This window comes from Elgaria multicarinata, chromosome 11, assembly GCF_023053635.1.
Source record: "Elgaria multicarinata webbii isolate HBS135686 ecotype San Diego chromosome 11, rElgMul1.1.pri, whole genome shotgun sequence".
Lineage (NCBI taxonomy): Eukaryota > Metazoa > Chordata > Lepidosauria > Squamata > Anguidae > Elgaria > Elgaria multicarinata.
This window is the reverse complement of record NC_086181.1, coordinates 3,382,703-3,401,633: the sequence shown is the minus strand read 5'-3', so window position 1 is coordinate 3,401,633 and position 18,931 is coordinate 3,382,703. Positions and strand designations below refer to the sequence as shown.

The 18,931-nt window shown below is 42.3% G+C and overlaps 1 protein-coding gene across 3 annotated transcripts in view; it reads left to right on the top strand.

The window, feature by feature from the left end:
* The window catches only part of CDK12 (cyclin dependent kinase 12), an 86,593-nt gene that overhangs the window by 41,470 nt on the left and 26,192 nt on the right, over positions 1–18,931 (top strand). For 2 of the 3 annotated variants that reach the window (XM_063138421.1, XM_063138418.1), the window contains 4 exons: positions 2,935–3,172; positions 4,687–4,785; positions 13,316–13,541; positions 15,159–15,240. In XM_063138421.1, coding sequence (XP_062994491.1) covers positions 2,935–2,960 — 26 coding nt within the window. In that variant the 3' untranslated portion in view covers positions 2,961–3,172; positions 4,687–4,785; positions 13,316–13,541; positions 15,159–15,240. The remainder of the gene's footprint in view (positions 1–2,934; positions 3,173–4,686; positions 4,786–13,315; positions 13,542–15,158; positions 15,241–18,931) is intronic. The other variant, XM_063138419.1, reaches the window with a different exon arrangement.

The following is an 18,931-nucleotide window of genomic DNA, read 5'->3' as shown; positions in this document are numbered from 1 at the left end:
GAAACAGAACAATAACAACACTAATATGATAGGGTACAACCTGATAGCACATGGGTAGATCTTGTGCATCAGGGATGGAACCCTATAGAATCTGTTTTGGCAGCTTCTAATCCTGGCCACCTGCTGATTTGGCAATGGCAACCCTCAGGGGACATTGCTACAGCTCTTTGCTTTCAAAATTTCCACAAAATGCTGGAAAAAACCCTGACAACATGCAGAGATCAGTCTTCAGTTTTTCCTCTGCTTTTTAAGACCGTTTCTAGCCCCCATGGGTGGAGGAGATACATTTGAAGTCCTACAGGCACTGTCTACAGAAAACATCAATGTACAATCTACCCCAGAGTTTTTTCAAGTTGTGTTCTGGGAAGGGCCTTGGAAGCCTATTAGAGCTTCCTTGTTGAGATCAGTGATGACAGATGAGCCAGCTCTTAAAGACCGCTTGCCCATCACTACCAATCTTTCCTGTGCAACATACAGATAGTTTAAGGAGAATTTTGGATTGCATTCTCAGTTGATGCAAGGCAAGGGCAAAATCCAACATATCTCGGCAATGCCCCACATGAACTTAAGTCTGTGCCCCATAACATGCCTTAGACTCCTCTGGAATATGCAGAGGTTTATTTTTTGATATGATTTGTACCCTGGCTTTCTACCAAAAAAATAGCAACCAAGGGGTTCCAAGGTAGGTGATGGGAATGATTCTCTGAAGGTACGAACTTTGAAAACCACTATCTCTCTCTGTTGTGAATACCTGTTATCTCCCCTCCCCGATTATACACCTTCATGACCCATCTTTTTTTCTACCATTACATTACTAGAAATACATTCAAAATTCTACAAAAGTTCAGCTAGTAAGCTCAAGAGTAAGCCATACAAATTGAGGTGGGTGACAAAATGAAATAATTCAGGGGGTAAGCAAAAAGTGCTGTACCAGGAGTGTACAAGCCTGCTGTATATGTTGCCCAATCTGGTTACTCTTGGGCAGGGCTACCTGTGTACTAAAATAGAAAATCTGCACCAAAACAAGGTGAATTTTGATAGATATAAATTGTACAGCTTGAACGTATTTTGGCATAATTTATTCTGCAACGTTTACAATTGTACAATTCTGATTTTTACTAGTCATGGGGAAGGACAAGGAGATACGTAGGACGCTTGGTCCCCATCACCAACTACTAGAAAGTCTTCTGGTTTCTAAAATGTTGCCAAGCATTGCCTATTTCACACTTATTTAGAATTATAATTTAAAAGAAACAAAAGGAGAAAATAAAAATATTTTCAATAAAGGACAAGTACTATATGTATTGATATCTAAATTATGTCCTATGTTCAGAAAGGATGCTACATTTTTCCCCAAATTGCTGATCATTGTTTGTTACACCTTGAATGTTCAGTCAGTTTTACTAGTCTCCAAGCCTTACAGTGCAATTCTTTGCCTATCTACTCAGAAGCCCCAAATGAGTTTAATAGGATTGCAGTGTTGCAGTGTAATCCTATACATGTCTACTGAGAAGTAAGCACCATTGAATAAAATAAAGCTTACTTCCAGGTAAGTGGGTATAGGATTGCAGCTTTAGTCAACTGTTCCTTTAATGTAGGAGATTTGTATGAGTTTACTTGTGATTAATATTTTATCTGCAGTTCATAAATTGCAAACTAGCTCACAATGTTGATTTGAGGCCTTAGCTAGACCTAAGGATTATCCCAGGCAAATGGAGGGGTTGTCCCTGCCTGCTCCCAGGAACCCCTGTGTGTCATTTGCATGCACAGGGATGATCCCTGGACAATGCCAGGATATAGGCCTGGTCTAGCCATGGCCTCAGATTGCTCCATCTAAATACCAAAGCAGAATATTCGATGGATTAAAAAACAGGATATAACTAATCACCCAACTAATTGCATACATGATATTTCCCTTTCGAGCTGCAAGCTCAAGAAAATACTTTTTCTTAAGTGAAACCTGAGAGTCTCAAGTAGCTGAATTCTGTGCCCATGCCCACGTTCTGTGCTCCCATGGAGTGCTCTGTCCATGGCTTTCCACAATCATGTCCTCATGTTGCTGTTTGTCTGTTGGCACAACAGTGTACAGCCTTCTTTTGCTTCTGTTTTGGAGTCATTGGGATCATTTGCAAAAATCCCATCAGCCAAATTTGAATTCAAGTTTCTTCCTGTCAGCTTTGGGTTTCCTTTTCAAATGCTTCATTGATTAAGTGCAAAAGAAATAAAAAGTCTGTGTGTATACACATACACTTGCACATAGAAATGCATACCCACACACTCATCCACACACCAAAGCTCATACGGCATTTATATGTGAATCACCTTCATATCTAAATGCAAGGTCCTTTTTTCTTCTTTTTTTTTAAACACAAGCTTACTATGATTTACCCCCCCCCCCAAAAAAATATCTTCAAAAGCAACAAAAAAATTGAAAAGATGCTGCTTTTTAAGGAGCAAAATAATTTTGTAAAATTTTGTAAATAATTAGCATATTGTAATTTATTCACTGAAATTACATTGTAGAATCAGTTTCCTTGGTGCAGAATTTGAGGGTGTGGGGTCATGTATTACTTGTCTTATGTCTGTTGCTCCTTTTACAGGCCCAAGTTGGCATCTGTGGGTTTATCTTAGATATATAGAGATTTGAATTGTGAGACCTAGTGTTACTAAAAGTGAACCTTTACTAGAGGACACATTTGTAAAAAGTGGCACTGAACAACCAAAGGTCAACATCTATTCCAAACAGATTATTATTATTATTATTATTATTATTATTATTATTATTATTCATAACAAAATTTAAATAGATGAGAATTTTCTTCTTCCATTTGGAGCAGTCCATTTTTGCAAGATTGCTCCCACATGGTGTTGCTTCTCTGGCCTTACCTGCATGGTTGCTTGTGTGTGTAAAATATGTTCATTCTCCTCCCACAGAACTGGAATGGTCTGCACCTCCATGATTGTAGACACTGCTGGAAGTAGGAACTGCTTTCGGGGCTAAACGGACATCACTTGCATTCCGCACTATGCTATAGTGACATCTGGGGACACAATACATGCATTACACATTATTAGAGCATCAACCAAAGGGCAATGGGGAAAGCCATGTGTTTTCATCCAGAGTGGAAGCCTATTTAAAAACAGAACCTAAACATTCAGCTCACACCCCCAGGTAACTAGCTACCTATGGTCGGAAAGTTATCCGAGTATATCTTATTTTTGTTTAATAATTTTCGTAATTATAGTATTATTTTGAATACTCTTAATGCTGTGTCTAGATTAGCACAACATCCCCCACCCCTCCCAGAACACATGTTCATCTACACTTCATATCTGAAAAGTAAGCAAATTTTCCTCACAATAAGCTGTCCCACATTTTGAGACTTGTCTTCAGGCTCGATTTGTTCATTGTAAATCTTAAAGAGGTCTAAAGGAAAGACAAAAGATATACAACAAACAAGAAGGGAGCATAATTTTGTAGGCTGGACCTAAAGCTCATTTTCCTAATTTGTTCCATTTGTCATTGCTCTCCTTAAGGCACAATTTTATTAATAGTTTTCAATAGTAAATAGCCTCCCCACCCCCTGCCACTATTCCCCATACACTATCACATTGCACAGTAATTTTGCACCCACAGTGAAGTATGCATATTAAGCCAGTTTGCCATATTCTAGCCACTGAGCTGGTTCACACATGTGTGTTCATTGCTTGGTAACTGTACATTTGGCGATGGTTGAATATGAGAACTGATTTCGTTGGCCAATATGCAAGTTCTATCTGTGCTGTTTAGACCTGTGATGGCTTATTTGTGCATGCAAATCAGTGAACCTGTGGTAATCAAGTGATGAATTTGCCTGTATGGATGAATCAACCTATATCATCTTATTTCTTCTTCTTCTGGGTACTGAATTTGCAGAGATTTTGTTAGATTTTTTTTCAATTTTTGATAATAGACTTCAATCACTGATTATTGGGGAAGATACTCTTAATAATGATTTGCAAGACTGAAAGCTTGCAAAGGTTTGAGAGCAGTTTCAACTGATGCAATAAGAAGTGGTGTTAATTATTTTTATCTCTCTTTTTAATTTCTTCTTTGCCATCATGATTCCTTAAAGCCCTCAATATTTACATAAGTACTCAAAACAGTCAAGAGGTCTCACTAATCCTTACAAACCCCTCTGTAACTAAGGTAAGCCAGTGTTGTTATCCCCGCACAGGTTTACCAGAAGATATCTTGATGATCAGGAGGCAAAACCTTAGAGCTAGAAGGTGGAAGCTAGTAGTGTGTACAGAGAACATAACCTAGTGACTTGTGGGGAGGGATGCTTGATGGATGTGGGACGGAGCACATAGCAAAAGCTTTTAAGACATGTAGGAGAAAATAACCAGGTCCTTGGTTTTGGCACCTTTGGAGACCTAGATAAGGATGCTAAATCCTGAAGCTGCAGCCTGTGACATTGCAACCCAATCCTTGTATGACAAATTTTGGGTCTGAGGCTGGGAGACTGCAGCTGGATAAAGTTAGTTTTGGGTGACATTTGAGGTGAAATCTGAACCAGGCTGAGCTGATATTGATATTGAGAGGCTTCTGGCTCATAGGTCATGCTTAGGTCATGCTTTTAACTACAATGCTTCGAACACTCTCTACATTTAGCTTTTATACATGCTTGCTTTTTCTAATTGCAGATGAAACCCTCAGATGCTGGCTAAAAGATGCCTGACCTCAACATGAGACTCAGTGAGAATGCTACTTCCAACTCATCAGTGAAAGAAAAAACAAGCTTTGTAAGTAATTGAAGTGGTGTGTTTCATTGCAACCACTGCAAAAAAGAGAGGGGGAAAGACCTTGTAGTTGAATGTTGTTTATAGTTGCTGTTGCATTGGCTCCAGGCAATGAGGTTCTGTTTTTATGTGCATTGCCCACTCTTTCTGTTATTTATTTAGTATGTTTATATACCACTCCATGTCTAAAATAGATTCCATAGGAATGAAACAGAAAAAAAGAAAGAAGATTAAAAACAGCAAATTAAAAATTTTCAGTTTCAGACAAAGGACCAATAACACCAGTGGCTGGTCAGTTGAGGAATGCTTCCTGAAAAAGAACTGTTTTCAGGAGGCGCTGGAAGCAGCATAATGTTGACGCCTGCCTGCCTTCCAGAGGCAGGGAGTTCCAAAGAGAAGGGGCCATCACACTAAAGGCTCTTTTTCTGGTGGACTCCAATTAGGCCAAAAATCCACGTGGAACCACCAAGAGCATGCCCTCCAATGACCTCAGTAAGGGAGAAGATGCTCTTCCAGGTATCCTGGTCCCAATTGTTTAGGGCTGGTTTATTATTATTATTATTATTATTATTATTATTATTCCTGAAAACTCATATAGTTGAGTCCTGGTGTCCAATCTCAAGTGGCCCTCCCAGCTTAGTTTAAACAGTCCATAGTGTGCCACCTCCAGGAAGCAAATACCTTGCCCCCCACCCCAGCCCCAGCCAAAGTGACTAGTGCAAATAGCTTGAGATCACTCAAGCAGGTCAGGCAAGCCACACAATGCAAGTGGAAGCTGGGAGGGGGTGCATTTCTGATGAGGTTAAATACATTCAAAACAAGATACAATTCAAGAGGCAGTGTTGGACAAGGATCTAAGACAGCTCAGATTTCTGTAGAATCAGTGCAACCATGTGAGCAGAACACACACATGCTAGGGAGTCAGGAAGGACTCTTCCTTAGAATCTGGGCTTTTATGATGTTTCTGGAATCACCAGCTTGCTGTGCAAATTGAAGGTGCACCTTAGACCCTTTCTCTGATACTGCCATGGTTTTAGAAGGCTAATGCCATCATTCTAGATAGGCTAGCGTAGAAATCTTGAGATGCACTGGGCTTCTTCTTCTCCACAGCTAGTGTAGGCATGTTCATCACACAATCCTAGGCATGTTCAGACACACAAAAAAAGTCTTACAACTCCCAGCATTCCCATGTCAACTGGGAAACAGGAAATCCTTTCTTCAGATCTTGTTACTGCCATAAACTTACTGAGTGGCCTTTGGCAAACCATTGTTTTCCCTGCCTTACTGCCACCCTCTGTTTGCACCATCACAAATACCTTTGAGGCCTGGCAGATTTTATTTATTTATTTTTGGATTTTTATACTAACCTTTGATGAGCATTTTCAGGGCAGTTTACAACAATGATGACAAAGAAAGATATAATAATAAAAGCAATAAAAATACACTAATCAATATAACAACACAAAGAAATAGCAGTTAAAAACCCTCCATACACATTAAGACCTCAATAAATATTTCTAAACCTGGGAAAATGAAAAGGTCTTTGCCTAACCTCAAAAAGACATTTGGAGTAAGTGACAACAAGTCTCCTTGGGGAGCAAATTTCATAGGTGGTGTGCCACAATCGAGAAGACCCCTCTCTCCCCAGTTACCATTCGTCTTGCCCCAGAGGACAGAGATACTTGGAGGAGGGCCTCTGAAGATAATCTCAACGCACAGTCCATTGTGGGTACAGGCATCCCTTCAGGCACCTGGTTCCTAAGCCATGTGGGGCTTGAAAGGTAAGCACTGGCACTTTGAATTGTACTTGAAAACAGACTGGAAACTAATGTTGCACTCTAACCATTGATGAGATGTGTTCCAATAACCACTACCGGTTGTCCCAAAATACAGTTGCCAAGTTACTAACTGCAGTTTCCAAGCAGTCTTTGACAGCCACCACATATAAAATGCATTGCATAGTCTACCCTTGTGGTTACCAGGGGCCAGTCTGCCTCTGTCCAAGACAAGCTGCAACTGGTGAACAAGCCTCAGCTAGTGAAGGTGCATTGTGTCACAGATGTCTTCATTGAGAAAGCTGGATCCGTGAGCATTATCAGACTGCACCATCATACAGAACAAGTTGAATAGCACCTCCCTTGGCAAATGAGCCACCATCCAACACTAATTCCATCTTGTCATCAGGATTGAGCTTCGGTTTATTGGTCATTTTCCAGTCCATTACCAAACCCAAGCAATTATTTAGCACTTCCATTGCCTCACCTGAATCAGATGTAACAGAAAGCGCTGGGATACCTTCAGCATATTGATGGTACCCGTCTCCAAAACTCCAGATGGCTTCATTTAAGTGGTTTCATGTAGATGTTAAGAAGCATTGGATACAACATGGGACAAGTACCATGTAGATAGACAGAGCAATAATCCCCTACCAGCACTTTCTGGAATTGGCCTTCCAGGTGAGATAGGAATGCCATGCCTCCAATTCACAACCTAGATACCCTATCCAGAAGGATATCATGGTCCTATTGCATCAAAAGCTTCCGAGAGATTAAAAATGAACAGGGGAATTAATAGCGTTGCACTTCTGTACTCTTGGCATGGGTAATCAGGGTGGCCAAGACAGTTTCTGTACCTGAAACCAGACTGAAATGGATCCAGGTTAATTGGTCTCATCCAAGAGTGTCTGGAGTTGCATGGCAACCACCTGGACAAGCATCTTGCCCCCAAAAGGGACATTTGCAACCCACTGATTGTTACAATCCTCTGGACACATGGAGGCTTTTTTCAGAAGTCTCAGAACTACTCCTTTAAGGGCCACCTGAACAACCCCCTCTTGTATAGAAGCATTTATGACATTCTCCAGGCTTTGTATAACTGTATTATTGTATATATGCATGGATGTTCCCATTTTGGCGAATTTGTCAGGGCCTTTGGCCAGTACAATAAATTTGATTGGTTGATTAACATCCTAGTCCAAGCTGATCAGTCCCCTTCTACTAGATGTTATAAAGCAAGACAGACAATGAAATGTGGCATGTGATGGCCCTGCAAGTTTCTTGTCCATGTCCTCAGTCTACAATAACTGAAGTTCATCCCATAGGGAAAAAAAAGCTAAACGCTTTTCTGGGCATGTGGTTTCACCAAACTGCACAACTCATAGCATCGAAGTTGAGACAAATACAAGCAATCTTGGTCCTTATAGTGTTTATCAAACATGGCAATCAATGAACTCCTCAGCATTCCTTTATATTCAGTGGGCCAGGTTATAACAGACCCTGTGCCACCACAAAAGCACTGCTGGATGGCACCCGCACAGATACAGTGGTGGCAGAGCAGTATTGCTCCTTGGGTGCTATCACCATCACAGTGTAGACATGAGGATAAGCCCTTAGCTGTGTTCTGTCGGATTCACTCAGACTTTACTGCCACCTGCATTATAGCCACCGCCCTTCCTGCTTCTTTGCCCCCAGCTCCCCAGCAGGCTGAACAAGTGGAACAAGGTGCTTAGAAGCTATTGAGTCCAGTCCCTGAGTCACTTCTGTATCTCATGGAGAGATGAGGGCATTGACAGGAACACCCACCCATTTCATTGAGAAACTCCCCAAGAGCATTCAAGGTCCCCTCAGATTTCGTATGTTTCTGGCAATTGACCATCATAATAATCATTAGCCCATGTGGGAAGGAGTAGGGGCTGCAAGACCTGAGTAGGAAGTGATGTGAGAAGGGAGTCAAAGAACACACACACACACACACACACACATACACACACATCCAGACCATTTCCCTAGCTGGTCAAGAACCCTAAGCCAAAAATGTGACCTGTCACATGCACTGGGCTGATCACATGAAATATATTTTGCAGGTTACTTACGTAGGAGCACCACTATAATGTATGTCATTTTCATACAAATTGCCTCCCAAAGCATGAGAGAAGTGACCCCCTTTCTCACAAAACTTTAAAGACTCCCCTTGCACACAACCCTTCCCCTGACTGCAATTTGAATGGCTTCATCCCCTCAGAAAGGACAACTACTGTATGCCCACAAATTTCATCCAAGAAATTAAAAAGTTATAGCGATTCTCTTTTAAAAGAAAAAAAAATTCTTTAAGCTGCAAATGTGTTGCACAGAAAGCCCTGCACCTTTGTCTGAAAATTTTCAGGAATCATTGATCAGAAGTGGCTGCTATGCCTGCAAAACTCATCCAGTCCTGTCAAAATGTAAAAATGTTGTAGCTATTTGTTCATTTCCCTGTCTTAGACAGAGGGGGAAACATGTGAAACCTCAGACTTCCAAAGTGAGACTCTGATTCAGACCTGAGACGAGCTGGATCATTCCAAAGAGGGCCGAGGCAAAGTGACCTGCTTACTGAAGTGGTATCTTAATTGGATCTCGTCTTTGGAGCATGACTCTATGTAGGGATGTTGGAGGAATCCACAATGGAATCAAATGAGTTCAGGTTTATATTCCACAGCAGACTGGTTTTTCTCAAGTTGCACAGATTTCATGGACTTGCTGATCTTTTTTTCTTCTTCTTTTACTTTCTGGAATTTTATGCAAATTTAGTTATAGAAAAATATGTTTAAAAACACCCAAACATACCACTAGCCAAAAATGCACATTTCCCCATAGGCTAAAGCATGAAAATGCACATGTGGGGAGGGATTTGTGCATGGGGGAGTGAGCATTTACACAAGTACAAATGCAAATTTGGGAATTGGGGGGAAATCTGATTCTGCCAATGAGTGGACGATGGAATGAAAGGTGCCTGACAATCCGTAAAACACAAAATCCGTACATCCCTTCTATTAAGTCCAGAGTTTAAAATTACCTAGCTGCACCACTGAATGGACTTGACGTCCTGAGTAACTCCTGACAAGGCAGCCTTTGCATGGAGGTTTACAGGACTATAAGCCTGGGGTTCTCAACACCATTTCTGAGACCCAGGTTGTTGTAAGGATTACAGAGTGTAAACATTATATACATGTTAAGTAGTAATAGTGTTCCTTGGAAGATAGTCAATAGTTCTTCTTCTTCATCATCATCATCATCATCCCATAGATCCATCAAGGACAAAACTCAGACATAAACCATAGGACAAATTAAAACTATTATCAACTTTTATCTAATACACACAGAGCTCTAATCCTGGCCACCTCTATAAGAAATTTAGCAATCACTTTTGGGATCTTGTCTTCCAGGAGGAACTTAATATAGGATTTATCTGAACTTCTGGGCAGTTTACACAGCAATGGGGTAATTATAGAACGACGAGCCTGATTATAAAAGCTACAAGACAAAAAAAATGCTCCATCGTCTTCACTTCCATATTCCTACATATTCAATAGTTCCATTTTTCCCAGAGAGTTGAAGGCATTTTGAAAGAAAGTTAGCTGTTTGTAGGTATTAGTCATCCCATGGTCACTTAATTGTTTTAGCAATTTAAAAAAAAGTTTTAAAGCCTAAAACATATGTTTAACCAAAGGCAACAGTGCGATTAAAAAATATGTATCTGTTCACCATGCAAAGTATTGGCTCTCTCAAACCACTTTCTCCAACTCAATTTAAAATGATGGTCTCCTCCAACTGTAGTGTTAATGAAAAACAGTTAAATAGCCAACAGATGGCGCTCTAACCAAAGTAGATTCCCTCCGCCCCGCCCCCAAATTCATTCCATGGCTGCTTCATGGCTTTTAAAATCGTGGGGTGGGGGGCGCACGGGGGAGAGGGTGAACAAGTGGGAACACTGCTCTTCTCATGCCCTTATAGAAACAGCCTTGTAAGGTCAAGTCATCTCTATACTACAAATGAAAAACTGCTCAAAACCTCTTTTTAATAGCTATCATGGCTTCCCCTAGGAACTGTAGTTTTGTGAAGCTCCTGAAAATCCCCTGCCAATCATTCTTTGGCTCCACACTGAATTGCCTTTCTTAAAGTTTGGTGGGGGAGGGGGAGAGTCTCAACGACTAAAATCAATGTGGGTTTGTTTGTTTTTGTAGTTTAGTCTTGTCCTGAGTATAATTAGAGGACCAGTATGGTGTAGTGATTAGGATGTCAGACTCCAACTAGCAACACCAAGGTTTGGCCAATGATACTGAAGGAAAAATGTTATTAAAATATGAGTTATGCATTTTGATTTGTAAAACCAAAAATAGTTTATTAAGTGTTCTGCTGAGAACCCCAGCAATTTTCAGGTGTTTTTTTTTGGGGGGGGGTGTAGTGGGGGAGACTTTGTGAATTGCTATTTATTTATTTATTTATTACATTTTTATACCGCCCAATAGCCGAAGCTCTCTGGGTTGAGTCTCAGTTTGTTAGCCCTCATCGAGTCCATTACCGTGCCCAGGCACTGGTTCAGAACAGCCACTGCCTCACCAGGGTTTGATGAAAAGGAAAGGTAGAGCTGGGTATCATCTGCATATTGATGACACCTCAGTCCACATCTCCGGATAACCTCCCCCAGCGGCTTCATGTATATGTTAAACAGCATAGGGGATAAAATAGAGCCCTGCGGAACCCCATGGCTTAGGAGCCACGGCACAGAGCAATAATCCCCCAGCACCACCTTCTGGAATCGGCCATCCAAGTAGGAGCGGAACCACTGCCGTGCAGTACCTCCAACTCCCAGCTCAGACAACCTATCCAGAAGGATACCATGGTCGATGGTATCGAAGGCCGCTGAGAGGTCCAGGGGAACCAACAGGGTCTCACTCCCCGTGTCTCTCTCCCGACAGAGGTCATCCCACAGGGCGACCAAGGCAGTTTCCATTGCTAGAAGCACTGAGCTGGCTGGACCAGTGGTCTGAATCAGTAGAAGACATTTCCCTGTGTTGCTATGAGTGGCCCTCCAGATGGTGTTGGACTCCAACTCCCATTAGTCCATGGTCAAGGATGATGGATGCTATAACCCAACATTTAGAGGGGCAGCCAGAGGTTGCCCATTCCTGACTTAGGTCATTATTGGTGGCTGTACTCTGGCTACCACCATCTCCTTAAGTTAACAGATGGCAACTGGAGAGAGACCGTTTTCTACAGTGGTATCATGTCTGTGGACACCGTTTCTGGAGATATTTGCTGAGTGTCTACAATGCTATCACAGGTGCTGTGTGAAGACTTTTTTTTTTGTCAGGCCGTTATTTGAGTCTGCTTATTTTTCCTCCCCCCACCCCACTACTTTTAATATTTGTTTATGATATTTTTAAGAATAGTGAAACTGCTTTGAGCACTATTATGGAAAAGCAAGATAGAAATGTTTGAAAATGAAATAAAAAGGTGGCTGGCTGGCATATGTTACAGGGCTGTTGTAAAAACAATCAACACGAGAAGCACCCTAAGTGCAGCATCAGTACTGTTGTGCAGTGAAATACAGGCCTTTGGATTTGGCTAGGTTGGGGGTTGGCTCTTGATGGAAACTCTGATATTTCTTTTAGACACAAGGGGGCAGCACATGCCTATAAACCTTTCCAGCATTTCATCAGAGAAGACTGTTCCGGCATCTCTCTTTTGGGTCATCATGGCCTGTTAACCCCATCTGAGCTCTGTTTTGGTTTCATTTCCTTTTACCACTTGCTGAAGAGAGACCTTTGCAGCCAAAGAAGTCAGCTATATTGAAACAGAGAAGGTGCTTGGGGCCTCACAATGTAGCAAAAGGCACCATTCTTTACTGAAGGCAATCTTGTAATAAAACCCAAAGCTGGTTCTCATACTAATTTGTGCCACACAGGAGAAAAGGTTTCCTCCCCAATTCTGACATCAGAGAAACCTAAAACTGGCCACTAAAGCAACTTGCATCCTGTTCTTAGAAGTATGAAGAACAATACAATTTATGCAGATCAGCTGATAATTTACAGAGAACCATCCACGTACTTGGAGTTTTACAAAAATGATTAAGCAGCAAAACAAAGCAAACAGAGAAGCCACCAAAGCACTTAGTCTAAAATTGGCAGTGGGGAAGACAATGAGGAGAGGGAGAGAGGTAACGGGTTGGATGTGAGAAAAAGCATTCTGAAATATTTAAGCTAGGCATAAGGGGCAGCAAAGGAGGATGGGTAGAGTCAGGTTCACAAACATGGGACTTTCAGGAACGTGGTGATGATAAGAGTTGGAGGCGTGGAGTGGAGGTCACAGGCACGGATATCGTAGGAAAGGGGTGTGTATATGGGTGTGTTAATGAAAGATGTGAGCCCTATTTTATTATTATTTACTTTCCTTCCATTCAAGTTCCAGCTGAGCACTGGATTCACAGGCCTGTCTTGAGCAGATGGAACATTTCACTTCCCAGGATTTTGGTGAGAGAAGGGCTGTCAACCAGATCATAGACTTAAACTAGTTTTAGATTCATTCTCTCGTCAGGGATTCCTGGGATCTATCTATAGGAGGCTAGGGATCTCTGGTGGAAAATTCTCTGCATTTTCACCCAGCTACAGTTCTCCCAGATTTCTTGGGGCAAAGGGGAGTTGTGACCATTATAGAGGTATAAAAATGATTTTTAAAAGTCTGTAGTGGAGATGAAGGCTGTGGGTGCTTCCAAACAGATCATCTTCGGTGTGGCCACATTGTGAATACTGTGATTGGAAAGGATGTCATAGAGCGGGAAAAGGTGCAGAAGATGGCAATCAAAGTAACCAACGAGTTGGAGCACCGTCAGGGTGAGGAAAGGCAAAGAGTTCCAGCCTTCGTGTTTAAGGAAAGTGCCAGCACAATCCTATGCATGTCTACTTGGAAGTAAGCTCTACTGCGTCCAGTGGGACTTGCTCCTAGGTAAGTGTCTATATGATAGCAGCCTAAGAGGACATGATAGAGATTTATACAATTAGGAACAGTGAGTAGGAAGTGAAGATTTTCACCTTCTCTCATAATACCAGGATTTAGGGATCACCAAGTTACTGGCTGTAGATTCAAGATGGATAAAAAAAATTCACACAGTACATACTAAACATGGAACTTGCTGCCAGAAGAAGTGGTGATATGTCCTACTTTACAGGGGATGGTCCTCTACTTGAAGGCATCCTCTATTTGAAAAGTTGTGCAGTACCAAGTCCAGTGGAAAGCTAGACAGCTATACGAAGCAAGGGCAGGAGGGGCCTTAAAGTTGCCTGTCAACAAGTTGCAACCGGACAACAGACAGAGCAGGCAGACAGGTCTTCTGATCACACTTCAGCACAAATCCACCAGTACAAAGGTGCAGTACAAGTCAGCTCTAACACAGTGTCTTTCTTGTGGGTCTTGCCACCCTTGGCATTTGCAGGCAAGGGAAAGACAGCCTCCCCTCCCCCAGGTCTGTCTTTTCTCGGTTGAACTCCAAGTCCTCGCCATCCTCATCCTCTTAACTGCACCCTCCCCTTCCCCAATTCACCATTCCACCTTCCCTGCCAAGATGGCTTGATTAAAAAGCCGCTGCTTCTGGAATAGCTGCACAGCTGGTGATCCTGTCAGCACCCCTGAGCAGAAAGTCGCTGAAGATTAAAATCTCCAATTAGTGGGAATGTGAAGTTGGCAGGAAATGCGGCAGATTCCAAAGCTGGGAACACCTTTATGGAGCTTCTTCCACACAGGATTGGGAATGAGTCCACTTTCCGGCCTATTGCAAGACTTCCCCTTTTGTAGTCCATTTTTCTTCATGCCCCCTTTTCAATATCACATTGGAGTGTGTATTCTCAAGTTTGTCTCACAAGACATAGGTTAATTTTCAGCCTGGGAACCTATTTTCAATGCCAGAACTTTAACATTTTAAATGTGAAGTTATTCATACAAATCATATATTTGATTAAAACATCATTTTCAAATGTTGGTTTTGTTAGTTATTTTTCTAGTACTCATCAGATTCCATTTTAAAAAGCAGTTAAAAGTGCAATCCTATGGATAACGTGCAGTTTCTATGTGATGAATCCAATGTTAGTCCTACTTGGCTAGGCCAAGACATTTTGTTGCCTGAGGCAAAGGACAAGATCCCTCACCTCCATTTCATATACAGAAGCTCACTAGACTGGCAGCTAAATATAACTTTAACACTGGAGACCAGACAGTGTTTTTTTTACTGCATCTGAGGGCAGCAGGCTAGTTTAAGGGGTCTGAGGCAAACTACATGGCACACACAGCTCTATCCTCCAACACCTTGCACTGCTCTAAATGCCCCCGCCCAGCATCTGCTGAGTGAGGCAGGTGCTTCACTCTCCCTAATTATAGGATCGGCCCTGACTCCACCCACTAGTACAGCTTGGATTCTTCATGATATGAGCCCACGAATTCTATGAATGTCTGGTTACATCCTGGTTAGTTACTATGGCTGTTATGGGTAATTATAGAGTATTGGGTATAGAGTATACGAATACCATGTTGAAATGGAATATTATCTACCTTAAATTTCCCCCCCTTTAGGTCACCCTTATTGAAGGACAAAGCTGTCTTGGATTTGTATCATTAACGATGTCACAAGTAAACAATATCAAGTGCTTGCCAGGTTTGTATGCATTCTGCAGGTGTATCACAACAGAAGAGTAAAATTGGTATTGGTTGAATAACTCAGCATCCAGAGATCCTGTACTGTGCTTTCCCACCCATCCAGTTATTAGGTATGGGGAGTTATTTAAGGTGGGCAAAACAGCATGTGGGCAAGTGGTTAAGGCCCCCTCCATCAGCAACACAGCTGCTTTTAACCATCGAAAAAGATATTTGGAGAACTGGTCATGGATCTCTTATGTCAGGACTGTGTTGTCCCTTGTGACTTAGGAGTCCAGGGGATTGCAGCTGAGGAACTGAAAGGCAGTTTAAAAAAGGACACAAGGAGGCTAGGGTTCTCCAGAAGCAGGGAGCAAGGGAGAAATGGAAGTTCATATCTTGGTTTGAAATGAAGAGCCAAATCTTGGCTTGCAAGCCTCTCCAGTACCCTTGTTCAAACAGATCTGCCGTTGACTTAGCAAACTGCTTCTCTGCTAGAGAATCTTTTTTTTTCTACTTTTAGGCTTCATATTTATGGGAAGGAGAATATAAAAATGGGGTGGGCAGCAGCCGACGAACTATAATAGTTAACCACCAGCTATGGAAATCAGCTAGCCAAGTCTCGTGTGCATACACACACACACAAGCACCACCCGAACAGGCTGGCATGGCCAATGTTGGCACTGGTTCAGAGAACCCTCCTGTAGCCTTTCTCTGTGTCTCGTTCAAATCAAAGCGCAGATGAGCCAATCGTAGCAGGACAAGGAGGGAGCTTGTGTGGCACGTCCTCACCTGCCATTTAATTGGATGTATTTTTAATTAATAGCACCTCAGGGACCAACACGAGACACCGTCGGTCTTTGAATAGGGACTGGGGAGGAATTGGGGAACGTGCAAGGATTGGACCGCAGGGTGCGCTTAGCGGGCAAACACTGCCATCAATCAAGGGCCACTTTGGGCTGTTTGGATGGAGCACAGCATGAAGGAAAATGGATAGAGTGTGTGTGTGCGTGTGATATGTGTGTAAGACAGGCAAGGAATCAAAGAGAATAATTCACCCTCCCTACTTCTAAGAACAAGCCCTGGCCAACTGGGAGAGACCTCTGGGGGCACGGCAGGAGTCTCAAGATGTACGTTAGCAGCTTCTCTATACTTTTGGCTCCAGTCAGATGAGACTCCCATTTATCAGTAGTTAAGCTCCAGCACTTTCCTGTTAGGAGTTAAGACTTCCAGGTAGCTCCATATTCTTAGCTGAAGAATGCTTGTTGTAGTTGGGAGGCTATGGTTGTCTGGTGGGGGGCGGGGAAGCACCCTGCACATGTTCAGAGGTGTCCTTTTTATATCAAGGGTGCCCTTTCAACTGCGGATGCACAACACGTGATTCTAAGCATGGCCTAAAAGCCTGCTATTGGAAATACCATATTTCTTCGATTGTAAGATGCACACTAATTTCAGTACCACCAACAGAAACAAAAAAAACCTAAGACACACCTGCGATTCTAAGACGCACCCTGTTTTTAGAGATGTTTATATGGGGTAAAAAGTGCATCTTAGAATTGAAGAAATACGGTATTCAAGATTGCAGCATAGATGTATATGAGAAGAGTGTTGTGGTTATACACCAAATAAGAGCATGGTCTGAAGGTATATGATGCAGCCCCCTTACTAAACCTAAGCAGGTTTGGGCCTGGTTGGAGATTTCCTGGGAATCCCATGTATGCTGCCTTGAATTTCATGATGGAAGAAAATAAACAAAATCAGAATGAGAGCAACTATTGACAGAGGCCAAACAGCCATCCTTTTGAAATACTGGCATGCTCACGGGACAGGAGGTGCAGCGCTAGATGGGGCGGGGGGAGGAGTCCCCCATCCCTTGTTTAGTGGCTCCTGATGAATGCCCCCCTTCTCTTTGGCATTCCAGCTTCATAAGTTCAAATGCTAAACCCTAACATTGAAAAGAGGGTTCAAGGATGAAGCCATACGTTCCAGGACTTGGTTCTGTTGACACTGTGATTATGGCCTTGGATTAAACATTAAAGCTTGATGTTTATCTGAAATCCAGTGTGTATGTTTTAGAGTGGACCACCATTTCTCCCTTATCCCTGTCCTAAGTGCTTTGAAATTTGGCGAGTGAGAATAATGTGATTCTGTTCTGCTCTGAAATGTCAGGATTCAAATTAGTGCTTCATTTCTAAAATGTGAATTGCCAGGACTAAAAACTACCTTGAAAACAGTCCCATTTCTTTGTTGCTCCTGTCCCCTGGATGGTGAATATTATACATTGGTGAGGGACATGCAAACTGCACAACCTTGGAGATGCTCTTTTCATATGCTTCACAAGCAAAGTATTGCAACAAGTGATCAAGTCCGGTTTTAACTTAAGTTTCCCACATTCCTTAGCTGTAAACTCAAAAGGTCAAGACTCTCAGCCTATCTTACCCCCAGTAAAATAGAGTGTCATCAGATCAGTGTTTTATAGCACGCTTGTTACTGGCCACTCATGGATTTTCACAGGTCCTTTTCACGATGCTGTCCACCTCCCGCACATCTCCCGCTCCTTATACTCATTTTTCCGTCACAAAAAAAGGCCCCAAAATCGAGTTTTTTTTTTGCTGTGATTAAATTTGCCACCATTTCCTGCTGTTTGCAGGAGAAGCAGTGCAGTAAAAACACCCACCTGAATGGGCGATGTGATCGTTGCTTCCTTCCTCTTTCTTCCCTGTGTGAAGAAAGAGGAAGCTGTTCGTCCCTCTTGTGGGTCAGAAACAGAAGGAAAAGTGACGGTTGGGAAACACGATTTCCACCCCCACCCCCCATCTGATGAGTAGTAGTAGTGATGGGGGACTTCAATTACCCTGATATCTGTTGGGAGACCAATACTGCCAAAAGTGGCCCTTCCAATAAATTCTTGACATGTGTGGGTGATAACTTTCTCCTACAGAAAGTGGAGGAAGGAACTAGAGGATCGGCAATCCTTGACTTGATATTGACCAATAGGGATGACTTAGTGGATAAAGTGGCAGTTACGGGAACTCTGGGGGAAAGTGACCACGTCATACTTGAATTCTTGATTATGAAGGAGACAAAAGTCGAGCGTAGCCATACACGTACTCTGGATTTTAGGAAAGCTGATTTTAATAAACTCAGAACTATAATAAGTAAGGTCCCGTGGCAAGGGAGCCTAAAGAGAAAAGGAGTGCAGGATGGGTGGGAATATCTAAAAAATGAAATTTTAAAGGCACAGTTACAAACAATTCCAACAAAGAGAAAAGATAGAAGACAACAGAGGAAACCAATGTGGCTCCACAAAAAGCTTATTGATGAACTGAAAACAAAAAGGGATACATATAGGAAGTGGAAGGAAGGCCAGGCTACAAAAGAAGAGTACAGACAAGTAGCGCAGAAGTGCCAAAATGGCATCAGGAAGGCTAAAGCTGTGAATGAGCTGAGATTAGCGAGGGATGCTAAAAGCAATAAAAAGGCTTTCTTCAGATACGTGAGTAGTAAAAGACAGAGGAAAGAAATGGTGGTTCAACTGCTTAATGAGGATGGCAAATTGATAACAGACGACAAAGAAAAGGCTGAAGTGCTCAATTCCTACTTTGCCTCGGTCTTCTCCCAAAAGCGGGTCTATGACCTCCCTGGAAAAAGTGAAGCAGAAGTTGAGGGGGCAGGATTGCAGTTTGAGATTGATAAACAAATGGTCAAAGAAC